Source organism: Dermacentor variabilis, chromosome 6 (genome assembly GCF_050947875.1).
Source record: "Dermacentor variabilis isolate Ectoservices chromosome 6, ASM5094787v1, whole genome shotgun sequence".
Classification (NCBI taxonomy): Eukaryota; Metazoa; Arthropoda; class Arachnida; order Ixodida; family Ixodidae; genus Dermacentor; species Dermacentor variabilis.
In genome coordinates, this window is record NC_134573.1 from 142,046,655 (window position 1) to 142,074,535 (window position 27,881).

A 27,881-nucleotide genomic window follows, 5' to 3' on the forward strand; every position below is an offset into this window, starting at 1 on the left:
AGCGCAGCAGCTTTCTTTGGTGGGTTCTAAATAGTTATCAAATTTGTATAAACTTGTAACATAAAACTCCTTTGTTATTTTTTTGCAAGAAAATATGATTTCGTTCGTCATAGTGCGTGAGGCAATTATCGCTATTATCATCTGCTGGTCGTCTGATGGTCGTCAGCCTATGCGATCACGATGAAGAGGCGGTGAAGAGGCGGTCCATGGTATTGGCAATTTTTTTTCTTAGTGACAACAACATGTCGCCAAGAGAAAGTTGGCGGAGGGACAGCCGTAGCCGTAGCTCACGTATATATGCCTCTCGAGAACCTGCGTGGTGCTGATCAGTGTCTTGAACGTCCTCATTGTGAACCGGCGCTGTTCCTTCCAACGCGGCCCGTTGGCCAGAATCATGCCTGCATGAGGAACGTGCGGTTAAGTGCTTCGCCGTTACGCGATCGCAGCATAATATAGAATACGTGCACCAAAAAGAAAAAAAAGAAAAGAAAACTCAGTGCCCTTTTACTCTGTGAAGAAGGATGACCAGGGAAGCTGTGCATGTCGGCCCCTTAATGGCGAACTGAGCTTCTGCCGTGGGTCGGCCCGGCATTGCATTATATCCTGGATTGGCCCACGTATGGGAAGTGCTTAACTAACGCCCGCTTCACCTCCGCGGCGGATCGGGTCGGCATTGCACTATCTGTGAGATCGGCCCACGTATGTGGAGTTTTTTTGCTTACGACAACACGAAAATTTCCTTGGCCGGTAGAGGTACACAAGTGTACCGCTTCCGTACTTGGGAAAGGAGATTGCGTCGTTCTTTTCCAGCGAAGCTGCAGCTTCGCTGTGAATGAACGACGCAATCTCTTGTCTCACGGTATGATTTCATCTCATTCGGTATGCGCTCACGGTATGTGCTTTCAGCATCGTTCCGTCATCCTTCCTTAGTTTTCTCTTTCTTTCCTTTCCCTTTCCGCCCAGTACAGGGCAGAGGAAAGCATCACCGTTCGACGTCCCTGCTCTTAAGTCTTCACTAAATTCTGATTACATCTCTCCATCTTTCGTATCCTGCGCTAATAACTCAGCCTTGGCCAAAATGGGCCGGAAAGAGCTACGGGAAACTACCTTAGTCATGGCTAAGCAGTCTTACCATGATCGATTTTTCATTTATTTGATAGGAAACTGTTGTCTATTAGCGGGGATAGGCGTCGCAAATGAAATAGCAACGCCTGACAGCACCCTGCAAACAGGCAGGAACTACAGCTGCACGAAAACTGTGACAGCACAATACAAACGTTAATCGGGTACATTTAAAGAAAATACACACAAATACGCAACGAACAATGGATAACAATACAAGCACGCATACACATGTGAAAAACGCACACGCAATATGAACATAAACTAGCATTCTACATATATGTATTACTACATTTAAAAACTAAAAACACCAGATTTGATTCAAACAAAAAACGCTCTTTATGCAGTAGATTTAATATGTCAGAAATTAGGCGAGATGTAATTGGACTTACTTGCCGCTATATTATTTTCTATGTCTATGGTTAATTTCCTTCATATACTTATCGCTGTTCAAGTAACTTCTGATCTGGTGAACTTGTGAGCCACAGTCTGTCCTAGTTGTGTTACTCCTGTGAGTAAGATGTCTGTACGAGCACGGTAATCGCTGAAGGTGCTGCGATGTTAGAAAAAAGGTAGGATCATTAATAAGGGCGAAGCTTCTCGTTATGAACTTCGCGTTCAAACCGCAGCGCTGTCATGGTACATACCAAGACGTCACCGGTTTAAAAGTACATTCGTAAGTTTGGGTTGTTTCTGATCAGGAAAAGGTTCCCAAGCTCCCTAGGTTGAACATTTGGTTCCTTTAATTTGCCGTAACTAGTCAGGAGCATACACGCGGTGAAAACTCGTGACGTCACACGCAGCTAGTGAGAGAACTTCAGTGTGGTGTTGTCACCGTTGGTACTCCAGAGGTGTTATTCATTAATCCAGCTTAACTTCACATTCCTTCTTCAGTGTATAAAGAGTTACCTGCGAAGCTGCTCGTACTAACAATAGAAACATCGCCTAAGCAACCATAATGTTTGCGAGCGACTTGTAAGGTACGTTATTTTTTTAAACCGATCTGAGTGATCATGTTTCACTGCACGGTATGTACTACGGAATGCAACGAGACAGGGAAACATTAAAGCAGAGCCCCGGGCACACGCAATTGCTTGAGAGTGCTGTGCCAAGCCGCTACAAATCTGGGCCCGCTGTTCAGAACGGCCCGCTGAGGTGCAAGTTTTGCCAGCCAGTTGCGACAGCGGCGTCAACTTTTCTTGGACAATGTGCCACGTCCGCCACTCTACGTTGCGGGATTGCCGAGATGAGTTCGACAAACCAAGCTTTGTAACGGAACCCGCCTCCGCCGACCTGGTCTGCTGTGATCAAGGGAGTCCCCGAGGGAACATAGTTCGAAGCGCCTTCCCACGCACCGTTTTTGACGTCATCCCCGAGTTCTGCGAAGACCGTCTGACCTCGGTTGAGGACCGTGAACCGGTGCGGAAGTGTGTGTAATCCCTCGCGCAAAGAGGCGGCTCGTCTACGGTGCCTGGTCGGTCGTTCACACACACTCACTACGTGGTCTTGGGAGGCGAGACTCTCCGAACTGGACCTGGGAAGCCAACTGGCGACCCTCGACCAGGCCCGGCGAGCCGCGATCGCCAGTGGAGCCCTGTCAGAGGGAACCACCCAGGAATAAACCGCCCAACGGTTTCTGCAATAATAAAGTTTCTCCTCCTCCTCCCTCACCTTGGGATCGAGGGGGGACCGAGTGTTTATAAACCGCTGTTGTGCGGCTGGTCAGCGTACTTTCTCTCGCCATCATGATAGACTTATGTAGATACTGTAAATAAACCCATATCCCTCGTTCTCGATGAGATGCAGTCCTTCGCTTCAACAACGTCCTCAGCGTTTATAAGTTGGACGACGGCATGGGCCAGCTACCATCTAATTCATGCCCGACTCCAATCTTGACAACTGGTTACGAACGGTGGGATTGACCTCACAATCCTCACACCGCATTCACAAAAAGTTTTTACGCTATAGTAAAGTTCGAAGAACAAAAACCGTCCAACGGTGACAGCGAACATAATATTAGCGCAGGCTGAGACCAATCAGAAAGAGGTTCTTACGAACAAAAAACAAACCTTTGTGAATTCTTCCCCTGGTCACTGGTTTGATCCCACGCCCTCGGGCTTATATAAGTAATGATGGGGGCGCAATGCCAAAGCAACTATGCCACCAAGGGGAAGGTTTCCTCACTCCAGGGAAGAGCAAGTGTAGTTTTCCCTGAAAGGTCCACGGATAGTGTGCTAGGAGATGTCGCGCACTATCTGCCCACATTTCTGCGAGAGACAGGAACTGACGGACTCACGGTGACACGCTTTCACGACAGGGATCGGGACGCTGAGGCGGAGCAGTTGCCAGGCTAACCTTGCCTCTGGCAACGCCCCCAACACCACTGCCACGATCAATGTTCATTGGGCGTTCATCGGATGTTGACGGGTGATTGACGGATGATGCCGCGATATGGTGTGGATATACTGCTTGTTGCTCATGAGGCGAGGGGGCTTGATTTGAAGAAACCGCTATCGATGTCAGTTAGATGCTGGTGGTGACAGTGACATTATACCACAGCCGACACTGGCGTGCAAAGTAATATCTTCTACAACCGAGGCAAACCTGCTTACTTTGAGATTTCTCGTGGACGTTGAGGGGGAATTCGTGGGCCCGGTAGAGTAGGGCGTCGTTCCAAAGGGCCTCCTTTATGGAGCCGAAGTCGCACAAAAAGACCACGTACCGGAAACCGAGCTGGAGTCTACAGAAAAAGCATTTGCCACTTTGTCACACGTTACAGCAAAGGAGTGAAAAAGTCAGATACTCAATACAACGGGCAATAGTATCGTTATAACGAAACTTGACATAACGGAATAATGGATATAACAAAGTGAATGAAATTCACCTTGATATCCCCGTAGAGGTATACGTAGCGCATAAGTGCAATAATGGATATAACGAAAGAATTTATGTCTCCTCATTCAACGTCGTTATCACAAGGTTTTACTTACGGCGTGTTTTGTTACTGTTGTTGTTGCTGCTGCTTTTAGACTGTACAGGATTTTTGAAGATTGCGTGGGGCCGATAATTCTAGTTTTTGAGCTGTATTACTTAAACTGGCGGACATAACTCGTATGGAAAATAAAAACGCACAATCGACTAGACTAAACAAAAATGCCTAATTATCTTTCCTATTTAGTTACTGTACAGGACACATAGCAATTAACGAATTGTAAGTGGAGTTTTCAAGGCAGCGTATACCGTCCGTCACCCTCCGTACCCTCCCGAATGTGCTTTCGAGAACCCGACGCGTGTTTGGATCGCACCGCTGGTACGATCTGTTGGGAACTCGGCGCTGACGCCCGTGGTTGTACCTGGGTCGCAAGCCCCAAGGGTAGCGTTGGCCTGGCGGCCTGGGGTACAACTGGAAGCATCCGAAGGTCCCGGCAAAGCAAGAGTCGACTGGTAACAACAAAACAACTTGTTTATTTTAACATCGCAAAGAGTTGGCGGTCAGGTTTGACCGAAGTAGAGAGACGGGAGAGCACTTCACTCAACAGAAGAAATCGGAGCCCTCCTTTTGGCGTCCGGGGCAGCTGTTTTTATACTCTCGCAGTTGAGGGCAAGAAGGAACCCCTCAAAAGACGAGCACGTGAATGTACAATGGGCTAATGGTGACGCACACTGTCGTAGCGCTGCCGTAGCACCATGTCGAGCACGATCTCGTAGCACCCTGTTGTAGCGATGCCGTAGCACCATGTCGAGCACGATCTCGTAGCACCCTGTTGTAGCGATGCCGTAGCACCATGTCGAGCACGATCTCGTAGCACCCTGTTGTAGCGCTGCCGGTCGGGCACAATGACTGTAATGAGAGGATGATCCCTGCTTTCGCAGCGCCTGGTTCTGGCACAATGACTGGAATGCGAGGGTGATCCTTTGCGGTCGCATCGCCGCAGTCGCGCCTGGAAACACCTGCCGATGAGCGTTGCGGCGACGACGATCGGGCCAAAATGTCTGCCGCCCCGCCGCAGTCGCGCCGGCAAAACCACGTGTCGCAGGCGAAACGCAACAGACCGCCCCGCCGGGGGAAGGAGATCCCGATGGACAGGGGACTGCATCCGCTGTCCGGAGGGATGTCGCTCGATGATGCTCATAACCGAAGTCGGGCGTCCCTCGACGTTTCTTGAGCGCAGCGCACAGAGAAGGCCTCGTTCTCTTGTTCAGGTTCGCACGGGACACTGCAAAGTGACTTCGGGAGAGTTCACATTTTTGTTCTCGTTCCCGGCAAGCGTTAGAACTACGCTGAAACTCAACCGCTCAGTCAGAAAGCACGGCACAACCCTCACTAAGCCCTGCCAGGCTCTTTCCCCTTTTTATACCACTGCCTAGTTCCTTACAGTAGTCTAGCATCACTCAGAACGCGTCCACAAATTGAAAAATTGCACTAGAAAGCATATCATCACTTTGAAACACTAAACAAAAGCAATATGTTAAAAAAAAAATCCTGCCTCAGGAAGAAAAACATCAGTAACAAACAATTTTGAGGCTGATTCCTACGTTAGGGGCTTCGACTTAAGCCATCGGCGTTACCGTTGAGACTCCCCTTTTTGTAACGCACCTCAAAGGAATATTGTTGTAAAGCGAGGCTCCAGCGCAGGAGGCGGCCATTTTTGGGAGAGATGGTCTGCAGCCATTGGAGAGGGCAGTGATCCGTCTCAATGATAAACCTCGAGCCGGCTAGATAGCATGACAATTTCTGAACGGCCCACACGAGACATGCACACTCTTTCTCGGTGGCGCTATACGCCTGCTCACGACTGGACAGCTTACGACTAGCATACAGGACGGGGTGTTCTACTTCTCCATTTTCCCGTTGGCACAGTACAACGCCCATGCCTCGCTCACTAGCATCGCACTGAACAATGAACCCTTTTGTATAGTCTGGCGATCGTAGCACAGGCTGGCTTGTTAGGGCACTCTTTAGGGCGCTAAAAGCTCTTTCCTTTGTCTCGTCCCAGACGACTGTTTGAGGCTCTGACTTTCTTAGAGCATCCGTCAGGGGAGCCGCGATATCAGAGTACCTGGGGATGTACCTCTGATAGTAGCCGGCGACACCTAAGAACGACCGAATATCGGTCTTCGTGCGCGGTTGCGGAAAGTCTCGCACAGCGGCCACTTTTATTTCAGAGGGGCGGCGACGACCCTGACCAATCACGTGACCGAGGTAGACAACCTCGGCCTGGGCTAACTGGCACTTAGGAGCCTTGACTGTCAAGCCCGCTTCGCGCAGGCGGGTTAGCACTGCCCGCAAGTGTGCCATATGCTCAGACCAGGATGCGGAGAATATCGCTACGTCGTCTAGATACGGTAAAGCGAATTCTTGCTGTCCCCGCAACACTTTATCCATGAGACTTGAAAAACAGTATGGCGCGTTCTTCAAACCAAAACTCAACACTTTAGGACGGAATGTTCCCATTGGTGAAATGAACGCCGCATACCTACTAGCCTCTTCTGTAAGTGGAACCTGCCAATAACCCCTGACAAGATCTATGGTGGAAATAAACTGAGCGCTACTAACTTTCTCAAGGCGCTCCTCGATGTTAGGGATCGGATAGATTTGATCCTTAGTGATGGAATTAAGCCTGCGGTAGTCGACGCAAGGACGAGGTTCCTTGCCCGGTACCTCAACTAAAATCAAAGGGGAGGTATAATCACTCTCACCTGCCTCAATAACACCGAGCTGTAGCATTTTCTTTACCTCAGCCTCCATAATATCGCTCTGGCGGGGTGACACCCGATACGCCTTGGATCGTACTGGCTCTGTGGAGGTAAGTTCTATATCATGAGTAAGTACAGAAGTCCTACCAGGCCTCTCAGAGAACAGACCTTGAAACTCTTGTAATAGCTGGTGTAGTTCGGTTTTCTGCTCGGGCGACAGCGGTGCTTTACTGATAAGGTCACTAATGACTTGACCGGTGTCTTCCCTGTTCGTCACTGAGCCTAGTCCCGGAAGCTCGACCGGAAGCTCTTCAGGAACGTTTACCATCATGCACACCACTGCTTCCCTTTGTCTATAAGGTTTGAGCAGATTACAGTGGTAAACTTGCTGTGCTTTCCGCTTTCCTGGCAGACTTACCACGTAGTTAACGTCCGACAGTTTCTGAACAATTCGTGCAGGGCCCTCCCACTGCACGTCTAGTTTGTTGTTTAGCGATGTGCGCAATATCATGACCTCATCGCCCACCTCAAAACGACGGGCCCTGGCTGTCCGATCATAATAAACCTTGGCCCTCTGCTGGGCCTTTGTCATTGCTTCACCTGACAACTCCTGTGCCCTTCTTAAGCGTTCGAGGAGCTGAAGTACGTACTCCACCACGACTGGGTCGTCGCCCCTACCTTCCCATGATTCTCGAAGCATGCGAAGCGGAGATCGAAGCGAGCGACCGTACACCAGTTCAGCTGGCGAAAACCCCGTAGCTGCATGCGGCGCGGTCCTTAAAGCAAACATCACCCCAGGCAGACACAGCTCCCAGTCAGTTTGATGTTCAAAACACAAGGCTCTCAACACGCGCTTCATGACGGAGTGGAGCTTCTCAACGGAATTCGACTGTGGGTGGTACACTGAGCTGTGTAACAGCTTTACCCCACACCTTTCGAGAAAAGTTGTCGTCAAAGCGCTAGTAAACACTGTGCCCTGATCTGATTGGATTTCCGCAGGGAAACCAACTCGCGCAAATATGGACAGTAGTGCATTAACTATCTTAACTGAGCTGAGTTCTTTAAGCGGCACTGCTTCAGGGAACTTTGTCGCTGGGCAGATCACAGTCAAAATGTGTCTGTACCCCGTGGCTGTTACCGGCAGAGGTCCCACAGTATCAATAACGAGCCGTCTAAAAGGCTCCGTAATGATAGGTACCAATTTCAACGGCGCCCTCGATTTGTCCCCTGGTTTGCCCACCCGCTGACAAGTGTCACATGTCCTCACGAAATGGTCTGCGTCCCGAAAACACCCTGGCCAATAGTACTCTTGCAAGAGACGGTCCTTAGTTTTCTTAACTCCTAGGTGTCCGGACCACGAACCCCCATGCGACAAGCGCAACAGATCCTGACGATAGCATTGAGGAACGATCAGCTGATCGAACTCCACTCCTCTGCGGTCTAGATACTTCCGGTACAGGACTCCACCTCTTTCCACAAAACGCGCAGTTTTCCTGGCGATACCTTCTTTGACATTGCAGCGTATGTTTTCTAGGCTACCATCCTTCTTTTGCTCGGCTATCAAAGCCGTCCGGCTGACTTTTAGCAACCTATCAAGTCCGTCTGACGTAGGCGCGATGAGCAAATCAGTAGATAGCTCTTCTAACTTTCCCGCGTCGGGCGTTTCCTCTCCAGTATCTGGCGCCTTTAACGTTACAGACTCAAGTTTATTCAGTTCGGGCGTGCTCTGAATATCATCTTGCTGCGCCTCTGACCCTTTTTCGTTGTTTGATAACGTCGGCCCCGCAACTACCGCCTTTGCAGCGAGCTCCCGAACCTTCGACCTGGTTAAGGCCTGAACACTAGCTTCACCAAACAAAAGCCCCTTCTCGCGCAGGAGGTGATCGGACCTGTTTGAAAATAGGTACGGGTACTGGGGTGGCAGCATAGATGACACTGCCGCCTCCGTCTCAAGCGCTCCGAAAGGTCCTTCAATAAGCACTTTTGCTACCGGCAGACACACGCTATGAGCTTCCACGGCTTGCTTGATCCACGCGCACTCGCCCGTGAACATATGGGGTTCTACATAAGACGGGTGAACTACATCCATCGTAGCTGCGGAATCGCGAAGCACCCGGCACTCTTTCCCGTTCACGAGGAGGTCTCGCATGTAAGGCTCGAGAAGCTTCATGTTCTCGTCAGTGCTGCCTATTGAAAAAAACACAACTTTTGGTGTTGTTTCCGGACACTGCGCCGAAAAGTGACCCGGCTTCTGGCACGTATAACAAACGCGCGCTTGCCTCATCTCGAACCGCTTTCTGCGTTCGGCTTCGGCTGCCGCCGTCTCCTTAGGTTCGGTCGCACTGCTTCCACTCGCATCCGCACTACGCGTGTTCCCCTTTGCTCTCATGGGTGTGAACTTCGGCCTTTCAAACTTCGAGCCAAATTCACCCTTTTGACCGTCCTTAGCTCCGCGAGCCCGACGCGTCACAAACTCCTCGGCTAGCTCAGCGGCTTTAGCCACCGTACAAACGTCTGGCCTATCCAAGACCCAGTATCGCACGTTCTCCGGTAACCGACTATAAAACTGTTCTAGCCCGAAACACTGCAGAACTTTATCGTGGTCACCAAACGCTTTCTCTTCTTTGAGCCACTCCTGCATGTTCGACATAAGCCTATACGCAAACTCTGTATATGACTCACTTTTGCCTTTCTCATTTTCCCGAAACTTCCGACGGAACGCCTCCGCAGACAGCCGGTACTTTTTTAGCAGACTCGATTTTACTTTGTCGAAATCCTCTGCCTCCTCTCTATCCAAGCGAGCGACTACGTCGGCCGCCTCGCCGGGTAACAAAGTGAGCAAGCGCTGTGGCCACGTTTCCCGAGAGAACCCCTGCTTCTCGCACGTTCGCTCAAAGTTAACCAGGAACAAACCAATGTCCTCTCCAAGCTTAAACGGCCGCATCAGGTCAGTCATTTTGAACAATACGCGTTCTCCTGCACCGTGTGCCTGACTTCCATTACGAGCGCGTTCCATCTCTACCTCAAGACGCTTCATTTCCAAAGCGTGTTGACGGTCACGCTCTTCTTTTTCTTTCTGCTCTTTAAGTTCGCGCTCCTGTTTCTCTTTTTGCTCTTTAAGTTCGCGCTCCTGTCTTTTTGCAGTCTCCCTCTCTTCAATGGTCTCAAGGCATTCCGACAGCTCGTCATCCTCAGCCTCTAACTCAAGAATAGCCTTTAGCAGTTCAGGTTTTCTTAGTTTGTCTGAGACATCCAGACCCAACTCTCTTGCAAGCTCCAACAATTTCGGTTTGCGCAACGACTTCAAATCCATGGCTGCTCTGAATGCTGCTTTCTCTACTGCTTACTCTTGTCTTGCCGCAAACTAACCCGGCAGCAACGACAACCACAATTACCAGCTCTGTTTCTAACACTAACAAAAGCCTGGCAAAGCTCAGAAGAAGAAAGTCCCGCACTCACCAAAACCTCGCAGGCAGGAATTCCGCGCAGTCGTTCCGCTGCAGGCAACCAGTCGTCACACAGGGCTCGTTGCACTGCTCCCGGATCGTCGTTGAGCTGCTCAGCATACAGTCAACTGCATCTCTTCGCTGCTGGCCTCCGTTGTCGCGATCTCACCGCTGGCAGACAGTTGTTTGAAGTCGGAGGCGATCTCACCGCTGCCAACCAGATGTTTGGATCGCACCGCTGGTACGATCTGTTGGGAACTCGGCGCTGACGCCCGTGGTTGTACCTGGGTCGCAAGCCCCAAGGGTAGCGTTGGCCTGGCGGCCTGGGGTACAACTGGAAGCATCCGAAGGTCCCGGCAAAGCAAGAGTCGACTGGTAACAACAAAACAACTTGTTTATTTTAACATCGCAAAGAGTTGGCGGTCAGGTTTGACCGAAGTAGAGAGACGGGAGAGCACTTCACTCAACAGAAGAAATCGGAGCCCTCCTTTTGGCGTCCGGGGCAGCTGTTTTTATACTCTCGCAGTTGAGGGCAAGAAGGAACCCCTCAAAAGACGAGCACGTGAATGTACAATGGGCTAATGGTGACGCACACTGTCGTAGCGCTGCCGTAGCACCATGTCGAGCACGATCTCGTAGCACCCTGTTGTAGCGATGCCGTAGCACCATGTCGAGCACGATCTCGTAGCACCCTGTTGTAGCGATGCCGTAGCACCATGTCGAGCACGATCTCGTAGCACCCTGTTGTAGCGCTGCCGGTCGGGCACAATGACTGTAATGAGAGGATGATCCCTGCTTTCGCAGCGCCTGGTTCTGGCACAATGACTGGAATGCGAGGGTGATCCTTTGCGGTCGCATCGCCGCAGTCGCGCCTGGAAACACCTGCCGATGAGCGTTGCGGCGACGACGATCGGGCCAAAATGTCTGCCGCCCCGCCGCAGTCGCGCCGGCAAAACCACGTGTCGCAGGCGAAACGCAACACGCGGTAGCCCTGAAGCTGTATGGCAATGCGCAAATTGCGCTGGCGAGGACGAGGTCGCGGGTGAGGTCCTAGCCGCGGCGGCTGCAATCCGATAGGGCGGGACACAAGAACGCTCACGCATCCTGTACTGTGTGCTTATTAAAGAACCCCAGGTGGAGTGAGTAAGTGAAGAAACGTTGTTATAAATGCCTACAGAACGGTTAACCTTCCCCTGTTAGGTAGGCGTCACCGTGACGCGACCATGATGTCTTCGCGGCTTGTGGCGCCTCTACTTCGGCCGCGCCTCCCTTTGTTTACTCCCTTTGTTTGACCGCGCCTGCCCCTCTTTTGGGGTGGCAGCCTCCTTCCGGTTTCGCTCGGTCCTTGCCTTTCGAGGGCCGCCGAGATCTGCTAAATAAGACCGCCTCCTTACGGGTCAAGCGCGGATGAGGTGGCGTCATAGTCCTTCGCTCTAGTCTGTACCACTTCACAATTTCGTTGTAGGAAGTCATTTTGTCCTTGGTTTCCCAATACCACAACGGGTTGAGCGCAGTAGCAGCGGCACAGTTGGTTAGTCCTCGCGCCACCGCGTTCGCCGTCTCGTTGTGGTTTGCGTTGCTGTGATCCGACACATCACTGCCCATGTGGGCCGGAAACCGCTTTATCGCCACACACCGATTTTCACTCGCGAGATCGACCACACGTAACACACGCGCGGCTTCACCACACACCCTTGCTGTGGCGTAATTTCTCACTACCGTCCTAGAATCAATGAGCACAGTCGTGCACTCGGGGTTGGCGATGGCCAGGGCAATGGCCACCTCCTCGGCTGGATGCACCCCTCGAGTCCACATGCTCGCCGCTGTTCTTGTTGCACCGGTCGATGCCCCGAAGACTATAGCGGCGAATACTTTTCTGTCATGTGGATACTCCGCCGCGTCCACAAACACGGCACCCCTGTCTTTGGCATGGAGATCGATGAGCACCTTGGCCCCTGGCCCACACCGCTCTTTGTGGAACTCAGGGTTCATGTTTCTTGGCACCGGATATACCCGTAGCCGTCTACTAATTGCGTCCGGTACAGGCACTTCTGTATTTTCGGGTCCCCTTTCCTTTGGCCCAAGGCCTAGGTCACGCAGCACTTGTCTGCCCGTTCTTGTTTCCGATAGCCGTGCGAGCTGAGCGGTAATCTGCGCCTCAGCGATTTCCTCCAGGGTGTTATTCACTCCCAGAGCCAGGAACTTGTTGGTGCTTGTGCAGTCGAGAAGTCCGAGTGCAGCTTTGTACGCTTTGCGTATGAGCGCATTGATCTTATTTGGCTCGCACTGCCTCCAGTTGTGGAAAGCAGCAACGTATGTAATGTGGCTTATAGCGAAGGATTCCACTAGCCGGGTGAAGCTTTCTTCCTTCATTCCAGCTGTTCTGTGTGACACCATCTTGATGAGGCGGATGGCCGTGGTGGCATCGGCCGCGAGAGGGTTGACCGTCTCGCCGTTGACTCGTTTGCGCTCAATCAGCATCCCCAGCACTCGCATCTTCTCGACAACCGGGATCGTGTGACCGCCGCTCGTCTTGATCTTTATTGTCTCCTGCTCTCTCACAGGTTTGTTGGCTTTCGTCTTGCTAGCTGCTCTTTTCGGGGGAATCACCAACGGCTCAGACTTGCTTGGGGAGCAGACAAGCCCAGACCCGTCCGGCTGCTCCTCGATAGCGTCAACCGCATCTTGCAATGTACTCTCGATGTGTCCGTCGCTTCCTCCTGGGACCCAGAGCGTTATCTCGTCGGCATAGATGGTGTGTCGGACCCGCGCGAGTCTCGAGAGGAGCTCGGCCACCCCTATCATTACAAGGTTGAAAAGTAATGGGGAGATGAACGAGCCCTGGGGGGTCCCGACACTGCCGAGCTGCTTCTTTTGGAGCCGCAGGTCACCGGCAATGATTTCGGTAGTCCGCTTCGTCAAAAAATCCTTGATGTACGCATACGTTCTCTTGCCCATGTTTAGCCGCGACACTTAGGTCAGGATCGCAGAGTGTCTCACTTCGTCAAAAGCGCTCTGCAGGTCCAAACCCAAGATGGCTCGCTTGTCTTTCTTGCTGGTAGTGTCATCGAGGATTTCATTTTTCAGTTGTATCATGGCGTCCTGAGTTCCGAGCTGGTTTCGGAACCCGGAAATATTTTATACAAAATTCAGGCCGTAAATCGAAATTCCGTTTCCAACAGATACTATAAGTTACCTTCTCTCTCAAATGCAACAAATTTCATTAAAAGTGATTAGCAGGACTATCTCAGAAAAGCGTTTCTGCGTTTTACATGTATTTGAATAGGCCGCGTCGGATTGGGCCCCAGCTAGAGCTTCCCCTTAAACAATTTGTCGAGGGATCAAACACATGAATAATAACTGCATTACCATTGTAAAAAATGCTGTAAACGAATTCTTTAACGTTACGCACTGTCCAAACAAGTAAAATGTGTATTTTTTCATAAAAGAATATTCTCGTATGTGCCATAAATTGTGCCCAAAGTAACTGATATCAATGCTTCCATGTTTTTGTCTATTTAATAAGTAAAGAAAATATCACACGAACATTAGAATTATATCAGTTCGAAACCAGGAAAGCAGCGCATGCCGCTGATATGAAAAATGAAAAGGCCATGAAATGAACAAGTTGAAGACAAATATGTTAATGAAACTTAGTCATTCAAGAACCATGTTTACATTCTTGAATATATGCAATAATAATATAATATTTTGGGGTTTTACGTGCCAAAACCACTTTCTGATTATGAGGCACGCCGTAGTGGAGGACTCCGGAAATTTTGACCACCTGGGGTTCTTTAACGTGCACCTAAATCTAAGCACACGGGTGTTTTCGCATTTCGCCCCCATCGAAATGCGGCCGCCGTGGCCAGGATTCGATCCCGCGACCTCGTGCTCAGCAGACCAACACCATAGCCACTGAGCAACCACGGCGGGTCAATATATGCAATGGCCAGTGAAAAATCTCTATGACGCTGTCATTTGTTCCAATGCATTACGCAGGAGCAGCTGTCACCGGTCGTGAATCGTGAGTAATCGCACCGAAATTATAGTCGAAACAGAGAGCACGTATAAAAAGCAGTTCTGCAAGCAATACGAGGGCGAGTCAAATGCATGTGAGTCAGTGCGAATATATGACAAACGAGGTATTTTATTAAAAAGCAGTCTACATGAGAATTTAGACATTTGCCCCATTGACTAACGAGTCGCGTGATACCCGTCTCATGAAGCTCCTTAGGTTGCTGCTTCAAAAAGTCTGTAACTGACCCTTTCACGTCATCGTCCGGCACGAATCTAGTTCCGTTGAGCTGCTTTTCGGTTGCCCCAGAATGTGGAAGTAGCGAGGGGACAGGTCTGAGCTGTATGACGGATGTTGCAGGGTTTCCAACTTGAACTTTGCCAGTTTTGTATTAACCACATCAGCGACGTGGGGACGGGCATTGTCGTGGTACAAGATGACCCAATTCGTCAATTTTCTACGTAGTTTGTTCTTGATTGCGACAAGCAGTGGTTCCAGCGTTTCACAATATCGGAAGCAATTGATAGGCTCTCAAGATTGAGCAAATTCTATCAGTAATGGTCCCTTACGATCGAAAAAAAAGTCAACAACACCTTTCCGGCGAAAATGACGGCCTCTGAGTTCTTTGGCTGTGGTAAATTCGAATGTTTCCACTGTAAGCTTTGCCGTCGTGTTTCAGACTCGTAGTAGTGGCACCATGGTTCGTCCCCGATCACAATACCAAACAAGAAATCGTCATCCTCATTGTGATACCGGATCAGATTAGTCAAAGCAGCGCCAAACTTCTGCGTCTTCTGGCGGTGGATCAAAATCTTGGGCATCAATTGCGCACACAAGAGCCGATAACCGAGGTGCTCATGAATTATGGCGTGAACCGAGCCGTGACTCATTTTCACACGCTCTGCCAGTTCATCGATGCTTGTCCTCCATTCTTGTCTCATCAGCTCATCAACCTTTGAAATTGTGCGGGATGTGATTGCACGATGGCATTGGCCCGGTCTTGGAATGTCTTTGCAACTTTCCCATTCTTCTTTGAACCGTTTGCCCCCACGCTTTACAGTGGCCAATGAAATACAATGTTCAACGTACACGGCAGCCATACGGCGATTAATTTCTTTTTGGGAAACACCTTTAGCTGTCAAAAACTTCGCGAAACCATGCTGTTCAGATTTCGAGGTGTCCATTATGTCAGGCAACCATGTTCAACCCAGTGTATGAGAGCATTAAAGAACATTTATCCTCACACATGCGTACCACTTTTGTAAATGAGAGATACCACTCTGCTGCGCGCATTCCTCGCAGATAATGAACCGAACGATTACTGCGACTCGCACTCGTGCATTAGAAATGCGAAGATACAGCTTGATAAAGGGCAAAAAGTGTGACTGGAAACACAGTTCATTGCACGTAAACACGAAATCTCGCAACAAGATATTTAAATATACGTATAAGTCTCCGATAAATCTACGTATCTAAGAAAAAGTCGATGTATATAATGCGTCAAACAAGGCAAATAAACATGTTGCGCGATCACAGATTCACAGAATCCTAGATTCCGCCCTAATTCCACGCGCTCCCCGCGATGTATCGCGCGCGACGGAAGGCGTCACGCTTTCTCCCCACTTTTTTCCTTTGCGCACACACGACTGAGCCACCATCGTCGGCTCAGCCATTCCACCCCCACCCCCCTACGATTTCATTCGCACATACAGCATGCGGCACGCGGTCACGATGTTATCACCCTTGGACTTTATACGAAACACGAGGGCGACGGCGAGACGGCAGGAATGCGCCTGGAGTGTCCATATAATTGCTATCGCAATAATATAATAAGAGTATCTGGAAACTGAAGCGTCCCGTGGCTCATTACTTTCCACAAAACAACAAGTAACAAAATCGAACTTTCGCCATGCGACAATTCGCTGCGCCGCAACAATGTATTTTCTTTTCCTTCTGTGGGGTGGGGGCACCGAAATGAAAAACGCATAGGAAAGTATGTTGGCCACAATCGAATGCCTACTTTGGGCGCCTAATGTGGCTACGGAAGGAATATAGAAGAAAACATGAGACGCTTTCTCCACTGAGAACCAACCATACGCATACTGCTCGGTATCCAACACCGGCGATACAAGACTTTCCAGAGAAGTTCTGCAAAGGCGAATGCGGTGCAATACGTCGAGTCCCCACAGTGATGGCGGCGAGCAACCATTGTTTCTTTATTTCGTCTGCTAGCCAGAAAGTGTCCAAAACTCCGCAAGGCGAAAATCCACTCGGCCAGAGAAAACTGAACGCGCACCGAAGTGCGCCGCACGGTGGTCGGGGCCGCGCGAGAAAAACGTATGCGCATCTGGCTGGCTCTGGAAGCCCGCGGGTATGGTAGCGAGAACAAAAACAAATTGAAGAGGCTCAATGTGTCCTCGCGAATAAGAGTCAAAGTAGCAAAAATAAATAAGAACGTAGTTAGCTTGGCTGGCTTTAGTGTTTTGATATGGATGTTTTCGCGTAGGTTAAAAAAAATGTTGATATTTTTTTTATGTGACATGGCGGCACAAATGAACCACCACAACGCTTCGTCTCATTGAACCTCGCTGCGTGCTTTGTCAACTTGTCTGCTAGTGTGTTGATTTAACTTGTCTCGTTGCGTGTTCCGATGTAAGACTTTAGAAAAGTCAATGGACCTTTGACGTCAAATGTTCATAACAACATTAAACCCACAAAGTTCCGCAATTGAAAATCTAAAGCACGACATTGGAAATGTCAATGCACCTTTCACGTCAAGAGTTTATGAGATTTATACCCATAAATTTTCGGAATTGACATCCATGCGCTCCATAGATTCCGCGGCCTCAGCGAGATGCCGCGGCGAGCCCGCTAACCATCAAAACGCCCTTGAAACTTTGTGGTCGGATGGGGCTGCTTGGCGTTATGTGACTCTCGGCGCATGGGCGTTGCCGCGAAATCCAGCCCGTGTTCGCTATCGTAGCGGTTAAATGTCTTTTCGAGCGTCAAAAAGACATTCTAGACAAAATCCAGTACGATTTCCGGCGCCGGTGGTTGCTTTCGTTGGCGGTGCATGGACAGCACGAAAAAATTTCGGGGAGGGGGGGGCTGAGCCCCATAAGTCCCCCCCCCCCCTGGTTACGCCCCTGCTGCCGGGGTAGTGACCCGGCTCGCCAGCAAGTGTTGAAGTATGCCGTGAGGTTCTCGATGGCCGCTTCGTTAGGATTCTTTAGCGCTCTGTTCGTAACGCGGTCGGAACCAGCGGCGGAATTGCTGTTGAGATCCTGCAGGGCAACCCTTACTTCCCATACTTCAATGTCTCAATCTAGCCACACGTTTGCTTCGCCTAGGCAGTCCGGGTGCGTTTCTGTGGGAGTGACCGGCAGGTACTTGTCGTCGAGGCGTTTCTTCACTTCGTCTTTCCCGTGCTCGGTCAGCGCCCTGTGGATGATCTTGGCCAGGTTGTGGGGCTGGTGAGACTTGGTCGTGGTCGCATCCAAATGATGCATCAGCATACTCCGCGTCTTGCCGCAGTGCATCTGGCCGTCCGCTGCGTTACAAACCTCATTTCATGGCTGAGTGCATAGCACTCTGCTGTGGGACTCGATCTCGCGGTTGAGTTCGGCGACCTTCTTGCGTAGCTTTCTGTTTGTCCTCTGCGTCTTCCACCTTGACAGGATGGACTGCTTGGCTGCGACGAGGTGGGCCAGGCGGCTGTCGACCCTGAGGACACGCTCAACCGTCTCGACTTCCTTGGTGGCCTTTTCTACCTTGTTTACAATCTCGGTGGACCACTCCTCAATGTCTGTTATTTCGGTCTGCTCCTCGGGTAACAATCCTCGTAACGCGTCCCGATCAGTAAATCTATGTTTCCGAAACCTTCTGCCGACTTCGTCGTTACCACCGAGCGGGACAGCGACCTCCACAATGTAATGGTCACTGCCTAATTCGTAATTCGTGGCCCGTGTTTCGCCATTCAAAGTCCGCCATACCACCGCCGTTAGCCCTGACGAAAGTGAGATCGGGCGTTGTGTCTCGGGTGATCGAGGTGCCGATTCTTGTAGGGTATGCTGGGTCGGTGATTGGATTTAGTCCCAAGTCGGTAGTATCTTGCATTAAGTCCTTACCCTTTGTCAATGTTTTGGGGTAACCCCAGGCTTGATTCGGCGCGTTAAAGTCCCCGCAGATTACCAGCCTGTTGTCGGACCCAGCGACGTTGCACGCTTTGTGTAACAGTGCTTTGAATGTCTGCTTTCCGTGTGAGGGGCTACTGTACACGTTTATCAGAAAAGTGCTTTCTTTCTGCTTTTTCCCGGTCACCATCTCTACCACGGTGTGCTCGACTGTGCTTTTGCTCAACAACTCGTGCTCGACGTACGTGATGCCTTTTCTCACCAAGGTGCAAACTCCCCTGCCGTTACTGCCGGCCGCGGCCCGAAGGCTTGGCGGGCTGGCGTGGGACCGGTAACCTGAGAGCTTGACTTCCTCAATGAGGGTCTCTTGCGACATGATGATATCTGGCTTTCTTGATACTTGTTCTAAGTGTTGGTGAAGTACAGCCTTTTTCCCAGCAACACCGTTGCAATTCCAATGCCAGACCAGGAGGCCTTTCACTGCTGTTGTGGTTGCGGCGGTTGATGTCCTATCCTTGTTTGCTGAAAGTTAGCCATTTGCGTCGCGAAATTCTGTACTGTCGTAGTTAATTTCTGGCACGTCTGTTCAATTACTATCAAATGGTCGGTGATTGTCTTGGTGAATGTCGTGCGAATATACTCTTCAAAGTGGTCGAGTCTATCTTCAAGGTTGTCTACCCTATCGCTGAGTCTCCGCTCTTTAAGATTTTCAATTGCTCTTCTCTTGGGTGCCGGATCCGCCGCAGCCGCGTTCTCTGTCCTCGGGTTCACCGCTACTTCTGGTTCATCCTCGGTCATTGCCATCTGCTGTGGCGGTCGCGATAACTGTTGTGCCTGCTGCTGCTGTAGCTGGACCGTCATCATTCTCTTGATCTCTGCCATTTCCTTACTGATCTCCTTGACTGTCAACTCTAGTTCAGTGTTCTTCTTCCGCAACGCCTCGTTTGCTTCTCTTAGCGCCTTCATTGCCTCACTTTTGTCTTTAAATTTCCCTCCACCGCATTGCAATGGCGGTGACTCCTGCTGCTGTCGCTGCTGCTGCTGGTGTTGCTGCTGGTGTTGCTGCTGCTCTTTCTTGGCTACCCCGACTTTACTGCGTCTGCCCAGGCGACTCTGTCTTTGGATTGGAAGCGGCGGTGGTGGGCTCATGGTTCTGTTTCGACTTTCGCTGTTGTTCCTGCGCGAGCGTGACTCATGGCGACCAGCTGTGCCGCTCGCTCCTGCTGACGTCAGCAACGGTGGAAACTCTCCGGATGCTAGTTGTTGCTGTACGCGCTGTTCCGCCATCTTGCGCTCCCACTGTCTTTTAGTTACTACGTAGGGAGCTTTGTATTTGTTCTTGCATTCTCTATCGGTCGTTGGGTTGTCCCCCACAAAGCTTGCATTTAGGGTTACACTCGTGGCCATCGACAGGGATATTGGCCCCACAATCGAAGCACACTTTCATATTGGGGTTAGGACAAACGTCTCTTCTGTGTCCTATTTTGCCGCACTGTTGCAGACATCGAAATGCTTGCGGTACAGACTGCACCTCGTTAACACAGGGCCATAACATACATAATTTGGAACCTTTTGGCCTTCGAAAACTACAATTACGGTAGTCGTATTGCCAATTCTTTGCGCCCCTCTTGCTAATGGATTTCTTGGGTTAACAACGTTCAGGTCAATCTCAGCCGCAGCATCTTCGATGGGAATGCCTCCAATGACTCCCTTGAGTGTACCATATGGTGTGGTTTGGTACGCGCCTACCTCGTGTATCTTGTGCCCGATGCGGATGACCTGAATCTTGGCATAGGACAAAGCACGCCCCTTATCGGGGGTGCTCACCACCATGATATTCTGGTGTAGGTTGGGGCAGAAAGTATCCGCCGCACCGTCTTCTCTCCAAACCCTCGCCGCCGCCATGATGGCTGAGGCAACGATCCCAGTCTGCGTTCTTGCGATGTTTAGGCCTCCCCGCGGCCTCACGATCACTTGCCAGACGTGCTGCCGCGAGAGGATCCCCGGTGGATAAAAGTAATCCGGAGCCCCACCTCTACGGCGTGCCACAGAATCAGATCGTGGCTTTGCTTTTCTTTTTTTGCATGTAAAACCCCGAAATTTAAGCATAATTTCAATTTTTTTGAGCTCTCCATGGCCAGAGGTAAAGGCGATCCAAGTTGGTTCAATTTCCTTTCGTGTAGAACGCGGTTTCGGTTTTCTGCGGCTAAATGATCTGTTCCAATTTAAAGAAGAAGAAGAAGAAGAAGCCAGAAGAAGAAGGGTCCGCTCGTCGCATAGACGTGCATCTTCGTATCCAGGCCCCTGCAGCAGCGTTCGGTGCTCGGCGTTCGATCTCCGCCCCGGTGTGCCCAAGCTGGAACTTACTTGGTGGTTTGGCTGAGTTTTGGGTGGATTTCACCTTGTTATCTTACTTATCTTATTTTTGTAGGACTCATCCGTGATTGAAACAACGCTGATGTCTAAAAACTCTCCTGGGCAAGGGCCTAGCCCTTGGTGAGCCTCCCTTTCCCCTGATGATTTGCCTTTGCAATCTTTCTTCCGCAGCGGTGTTAGCAGCATCCCTGTCGCGCTGGTGCCCTTGAACGGTGGATTCATCCGGCTGAACAACCCACAAGCTGTTCAGGCCGAGCTCCAGGCCATGACGCGTCATTTCCAGATGATAAGCGATGTCCGACAATTTGGAAGAGGTGGGATAGTCTGTAGGTAATCAGATTCGACCTGTGTCGCAGACCTCCTAAAGTGTAAGACTTTCGCATCTGTCCCGGTGAGTGCGTTTATTCCTCCTCATCTAGCATGCACTAAAGGCATTGTCCGGGGCGTAGACTCTCGATTGAGCCCAACTGAGACTCTGGAGAAACTGTCTGATGCTGGCGTCATAGCTGTATACCGGTGTAACCGACTGGTAAATGGAGAAAAAGTGGCCACAGAATCAGTTATCGCTACGTTTGCTGGCCTGTCCTGCCCTTCTGAACTGAAAGTGTGGCCGCTTATTTTTAGAGTGGAACCTCTCGCTTCCCGTCCACTTCAGTGTCGGAACTGTTGGCGTTTTGGCCATAGTGCAGGAGGCTGCAAATCAAATGGACGCTGTCGCGCCTGTGGGGCCGATCATTCTCCCAATGAGTGCACAGCTGAAGCCGAAACTTGCTGCTTATGTGGAGGAAATCATGCGGCTGACTATGCAAACTGCTCGGCTAGAGCTAACGAAATACAGGTACTCGAGGTAATTGACAGGCGACGATGTTCGCGGCGAGAAGCTATTGCAGTCGTCAAGGAAAGAGCCTTTGGATACGCTGGCGTCACTGCGAGGCAATCTATTTTACAGGAAGACAACTTATCGAAGCTCATTGAATCAGCCGTAGAAAAAGCAATGACAAAGGCTATGCAGCATATTGTCACAAGTGTTACCGACTGTCTTTCCCAAGTGTTTACTGCGCAGATGACACAGCTATTGCAAACAGCTGCAACTCCAATCACAAAATCAATTGCTTGTGCTGCAGAACAGGTAGCCAGTTCAGTCCTGGTGCCGAGTACCACATCGGATCCAACATTTCTTGGATCCTATCCTTGTTCTTCGCGTCAGTCAGACTCGCAGGTCGACATGGAAACAGGTCATGATACCAGGCCGCAAAAACGAACTGGGTCTCCCGTAACTGCTTCTTGTCCATATACCAAAAACAAAAAGGGTAATCCAATTTCTCATTCTGGCATCCAAGAAAGTTCATTGCGACGGTAGTCGCTGAAGTAACTATATCAGTTAGATCATCACCATAGCTTCTTTAAAAGTGCTACAGTGGAACTGTCGTTCCCTGTTTTCTGCTTCAACGGACTTATATTGCTTAACAGCTCATCTTAATCCTGACGTCATAATCTTACAAGAAACCTGGCTTACTCCTGAGAAAAATTTTCATTTTAAAGATTTTCGATCTTTTCGATTAGATCGCCTTACACAAGGAGGTGGCTTAATGATTTTGTTGTCATCTAAATTCTGCCATAAGGCGAAAATAGCTTTCAAGTTAATGTCTTCGGAATGTGAAATTTTGGCAGTGCACCTTAGTATCCCAGGCTACCGTACATTCTCAATTATAAATGCTTATTTCCCTACGGGCGTACACAGTACATATCAATTGGATAGTGCGCTTGCCAGCTGCAAAAATGAAGTCATTCTTACTGGTGACTTCAACTCGCATCACGTGTCTTGGGGTTACAAAACAGATTCAGGTGGGACACGTCTGTGGAACTGGACCATAGATAAAAACCTTTCATGCCTTAATAGCAGTGGACCTACATTTTTCCGCGGACAATCTCGCTCAGTGTTAGATTTGACGTATTCTAGCACAAGTGTCACTGTGACATCTTGGACAACGATTGATTTCTGTACAAACAGTGATAATCTCCCGGTATACTTTGAAATTGCATGCCCTTTGACATCAGTTGAACGACAAGGCAGAATATTTGTTAATTGCAAAAAATTTAGAGACTGCTTGCGGTCCACCATTGCATCACTAAATAATAATAATGACGAAGAAATTGGCTTGAATGTTTGCTCAGCATTACAGACGTCCCGACAAAAGTCCAAATTTGTAATTCAGACAGCTAAGCGTTCCTCATCTAGTCCCTGGTGGAACAGCGAATGCACACGAGTTTATAGAAGAAGGAAAGCTGCTTGGAAAAAACTTCTACATAATCAGAGCCCACAAAATTGGAAAGATTATCAATTTATTTCGGCAACCCTCAAACGTACTATTAAACATGCAAAAGATGAGTACGATAAAAACCATTTTAATTATCTATCTAATTCCAAAAACAAACGTGCTTTATTTAATTACCTTCGTTTTAGAAACAAACTCCCAATGTAGACTCAGTCGTATATACCTCACAGGAAATGCAGGAGTCCTTAGAACTACTAGCTAAAGGACTGGAGAGTCGATTCGCAACGCGTCTTCAAACTTCTGCTTTTTCTCCTGCATTCTCAGGCTACAAGGAGATATCCTATTCGGAAGTAGCAAAGGTTATGTTACAGTTGCCAACTACAGCGCCTGGCCCGGACGGCATAACAAATGCAATGTTAAAGATTTTCTTTCAAGAAGCTCCACGTGAGCTTCTGAAGTTGCTAAACTACTCTGTTAGTAACGCATGGATTCCACAAGAATGGAAGATCGCCAAAATTATTCCGTTAATTAAAAAACCAGGGGCAGGGTATACTATCGACAACATCACACCAATTGCGTTGACATCAAACATAGTGAAACTTATTGAAAGAGTGCTTCTCGGACATATTTTACAGTTTATTGACGACAATCGATTGTTGAGTCCGTGTCAAATTGGATTTCGATCTGGCTATTCAATATGGCACGCCCATGTAGACCTTGAAAGTCGCATTAACATCGCCAGACAGGAAAAACAATACGCGGCTCTAGTTACCTTAGATATATGCAAAGCCTATGACAGCATTGAACATACAATTTTAACGAATCGGTTACAGAGCCATTGCTTTCCAGGCTATATAGTAGCATGGGTGCATGAATTTTTAAAAGACCGGGAGTTCTATTGTTTTCGAAGCAGCTATTCTTCCAGTAAATATAAGCAAACAAGAGGTGTGCCCCAGGGATCGGTACTTTCACCAGTATTATTTAATATTTTACTGAGCAGAATCCCCGTTCACCCAGCTGTCAGTACATACGTTTATGCTGATGACATTGCCTTTTTTGGTATGGCTCGCGACATATACTCTCTTTACGAAATACTGCAGTCGTATCTAAGGGAACTGGAAGGCTGGCTGGATAGCTTACACTTAAACCTGAATGCTAATAAGTGTGCTATCCTTGTTTTTCCCGTTAAAGACCCAGTATACATATCGCTTAACTATCATCTCGAAGATATCCCACAAGTAGAATCACTAAAATACCTTGGAGTGATTTACAACGGAAATCTTAACTGGCGGCCGCATATTGAATATATTGCGACAAAAGGAGCTCGTTCAATGGGCATTTTGCGCAAGTTGAGCAACCGAAGAACAGGTATGCGAAGAAAATCCCTCTTGATGGTGTATAAGATGTATGTTCGTCCGGTGTTAGAATTTGGATGCGTTTTATTCTCAGGTGTCCCAGCATACAAGCTTCGGCCGCTAGTTTTGTTGGAACGAGAGGCGCTACGTCTGTGCTTAGGCCTCCCAAAATTCGTTTCGAATGCCGTATTATACCTGGAGGCAAGAATCCCACCCATAATATGCCGATTTCGCCTTCTGACAGTTCAGACTTTCCTAAGGCTATATGAATCCCCATTAAGCCGCCTTCAAATTATTTTCCTCTCTAATCCAGAATTATTTTTTCCTATTCATTGGCCCAGGTTTCATAGACCACAGATTATATTTGTGCAAACATTACTTGAACCACTAAATGTGCACATTCGCGAGGTGCTTCATGATAATACGCATTCAAATTACCCAGAGATCAGGTTTGATGACATTTTCCCAAACCACGCGAAACTCCTCCCTTACGGCATTTTAAACGCCATGTTGCAAGACCACCTGAGCAGCCTAGAAACAAACGTTATCATTGCAACAGATGCCTCACAGTGCGAGGAAAAAGCTGGCATTGGAATATTTTGTCCTGCGCTCGACTGGTCTTTTTCTTTAAGGTTGCCTGATTTTGTGCCTATTTTTCTGGCCGAGTTGTTAGCAGTAATCCTAGCTTTACGTAAATTAGACCCAATTATTACAACGGCTGCCATTCTGACTGACTCCCTTTCAGTATGCTCTTGCCTTACCGCTACTAATGAGTCACCCATGCTAAAACTATTCCGCTTACTAGTTCCTGCCCATGTGCGATGTGTTCATTTGATTTGGGTGCCAGGGCATAAAGGTTTGTTTTTTAATGAAACTGCTGATTCACTGGCAAATGCATCACTATCCGGCCCTGTTCTTCCTATTCTACCAGTGACAGCACAGATCACGGCGACAAGATTTCGGATGCGATCAATAAGATTAGCCTTATCAAACCCACATTTGACTGCTTCTCCAGAGTATAAGCACCTGGCATTTCCCTGGCATAGCGAATCCTGTGACACAAAGATGCTGGAGGTCTGCCTCACCAAATTACGCTGCCGCATACCCTCGCTGAATTTCTACTTACACAGGTCGGGTTTGGTTCCCTCCCCCCTCTGTTCTTTTTGTAATGAGGAAGAGACGATACACCACTTTCTTCTATCTTGTCGCCGCTTTACTGCGCTTAGAAAAAGATGGTTGGAAATGCCTTTTCGAAGAATTGGCCTGGACTTGACAGAACCTGCAATTCTTTCGTTCGGAGCGTCCACTTTGGGATTCAGCCACACGGATGCATGCTTCGCCGTCCGTACATTCCTTATGGAATCTAAACGAATGCCCTGCTAAATTCCTTTATTTTTGTTTTTACTTTTAAGTTAATTATTACCAATTCAATATTACCTTCCTGATGTTATTTAACAGGCAATTCTGCGCTATTCAATGCTATTTCAATAACTATTAGGAAATTTATGCTCCATAATAATTTCGAATAATCCACCCATCTCTTGACCAATCCCCCATCGTGGGTAGGAGCCACACGCATCACAGGCCACAACAACAACAACATCCAATCCAATCCAGTATGAACATACCCGAACACGTTGCCGTATTTCTGCTTGAGCGTCTCGATGTCGCGATGTCCGTGCTGGGTCATGAAGGGCAGGTAGCCGAGGAGAGGCAGGCCTCGCGGTCCAGGCGGCAGGTCGGGTCGAAACATTCGCCGCAGCGAGAACCACAGGTAGTGCAGCAGCGGTGCCGCCAGTGCGACGACCAGCGCCGTGATCATGCACTCCCACGTCCCTGCCTCCAGCATGATTGAAGCTGGAGCAACTCTTGGCGCAGTGATCGGTTGGGTTTGACGAATTGTGGACTGCGAGGCACGAACCCCGCGGGCTATATACCGCGCTGCTAACTACCTCAATTCCTATGTTATAATCAACGAGCTCAGCGGACTAGGTGGTTTTGAACGCAGTGTAGAGAACAGATAGAAGGATGCGTTTGGGAGCGAGGGGCGGGGGGGGGGGGGGGGAGACGTTCTTTTACGGGCGAGGGTAGACTGCGGCAGTTGATGCCGAATAGTTAGCCAGATACACGACCTGTACACGAGCGGACAGTTATTTTTTATGCATTTCCGTTTATGATTCTCAAACAGAAGTCACAGATGTGAAGCCAAGCATTATGAAGAAGAAAGAAAGAAAGGAAGGGAGGAAAAGCAGATCACTCGGATTCGCGCAAACAGCCAGTTGACTGCCTATGTTAGATGTTAGTGATACGCCTAAATTCCCGCGCACTGCCCCCTCTCCCCCCTCCTTTTCCTATGCGTTCGCTCGTTTCAAACGAATGCATGCATCCGGCATGATTGAAGCCGGGACAACTCTTGCCGCAGTGGTTATAGCTATACGTTCGACAAGTCGTCGACACCGAAGCACGAACGCCGCCGGCTACGCCGCTGCTAACTAGCTGAATTCCTGTATTTTAAACAACGAGCTTAACGGAGCAGGCGGTTTTGAACGCAATATAGAGAACAGATAAAAGATGCGTTTGGGAGCGAGGGGGGGAGGGACGTTCTTTTACGGGCGAGGATAGACTGCCGCAATTGTTGCCACGGTTAGCCAGGTACACGATCTGCATACGAGCGGATTGTTATTTCTGCAAGCGTTATTAAAACTCGGCTCCGCTGTTGTGTTCGGCTTATACGTTTCCGTTTGTGATTCTCTCACAAAAGTCACAGCTGTGTAGCCAAGCATTATGGAAAAGAAAGAAAGAAAGGACGAAAGACAGAAAGAAAGAAAGAAAGAAAGACGCATATCACTCGGATTCGCGCAAACAGCCAGTTGACGGCCCATGTTAGATGTTAGTGATAAGCCTCAGTTCCCGCGCACTCACCCCCCCCCCCCCCTCGTATTCGTTCGCTCGCTTCAAACGGATACATGTATCCTTTCCCTTTGCGGAGGATGTTCTGTCCGTGTAATGCGCAACGTTTCAACATATACCTCGCAATGACAGCTGCGGAGGTTAGTGATCACGCTCTGACGTGTGGCGTCCCAGATATTGCATGAGCTTGAAGCCCTCGATGAAACTCGAAGTCGACCAAAAAATGCACGGCATATATTTGTGCCACGACGGCGTCTGAGATACACCGACCGGTGGTAATTGTAACTGGTAATAAGACGGTATCGCTAGAAGAGGCCTTCGTCCTGCCGTTGACATACATAGAACGACGATGACGACGATGCCGACGTTGATGATGATGAAATACAAATATTAGGTTGAACGAGAGAACGAGCAAACCGAGAGTCTCCATATTTTTGTTTGTATATTCGACCATATAAAGCCGACATGCAATGGGTTCATTGGCATTCTTTTGGCTTCGTTGTCTATTGGCGTTATACAGGTAACGTCGCTGCGTTAGTGAGATTAGA

At 49.2% G+C, this 27,881-nt stretch overlaps 1 protein-coding gene across 1 annotated transcript in view; it reads right to left on the bottom strand.

The window, feature by feature from the left end:
- The window catches only part of LOC142585359 (cytochrome P450 2J4-like), a 34,869-nt gene extending 8,136 nt beyond the window's left edge, over positions 1-26,733 (bottom strand). Inside the window, exons 1-3 of the mRNA XM_075696072.1 lie at positions 26,052-26,733; positions 3,735-3,862; positions 292-398 (exon numbers count right to left, since the gene is read on the bottom strand). Of these exons, the coding sequence (XP_075552187.1) occupies positions 292-398; positions 3,735-3,862; positions 26,052-26,272 (456 nt within the window). The 5' untranslated portion in view covers positions 26,273-26,733. The remainder of the gene's footprint in view (positions 1-291; positions 399-3,734; positions 3,863-26,051) is intronic.
- Positions 26,734-27,881: the final 1,148 nt, after the last annotated feature.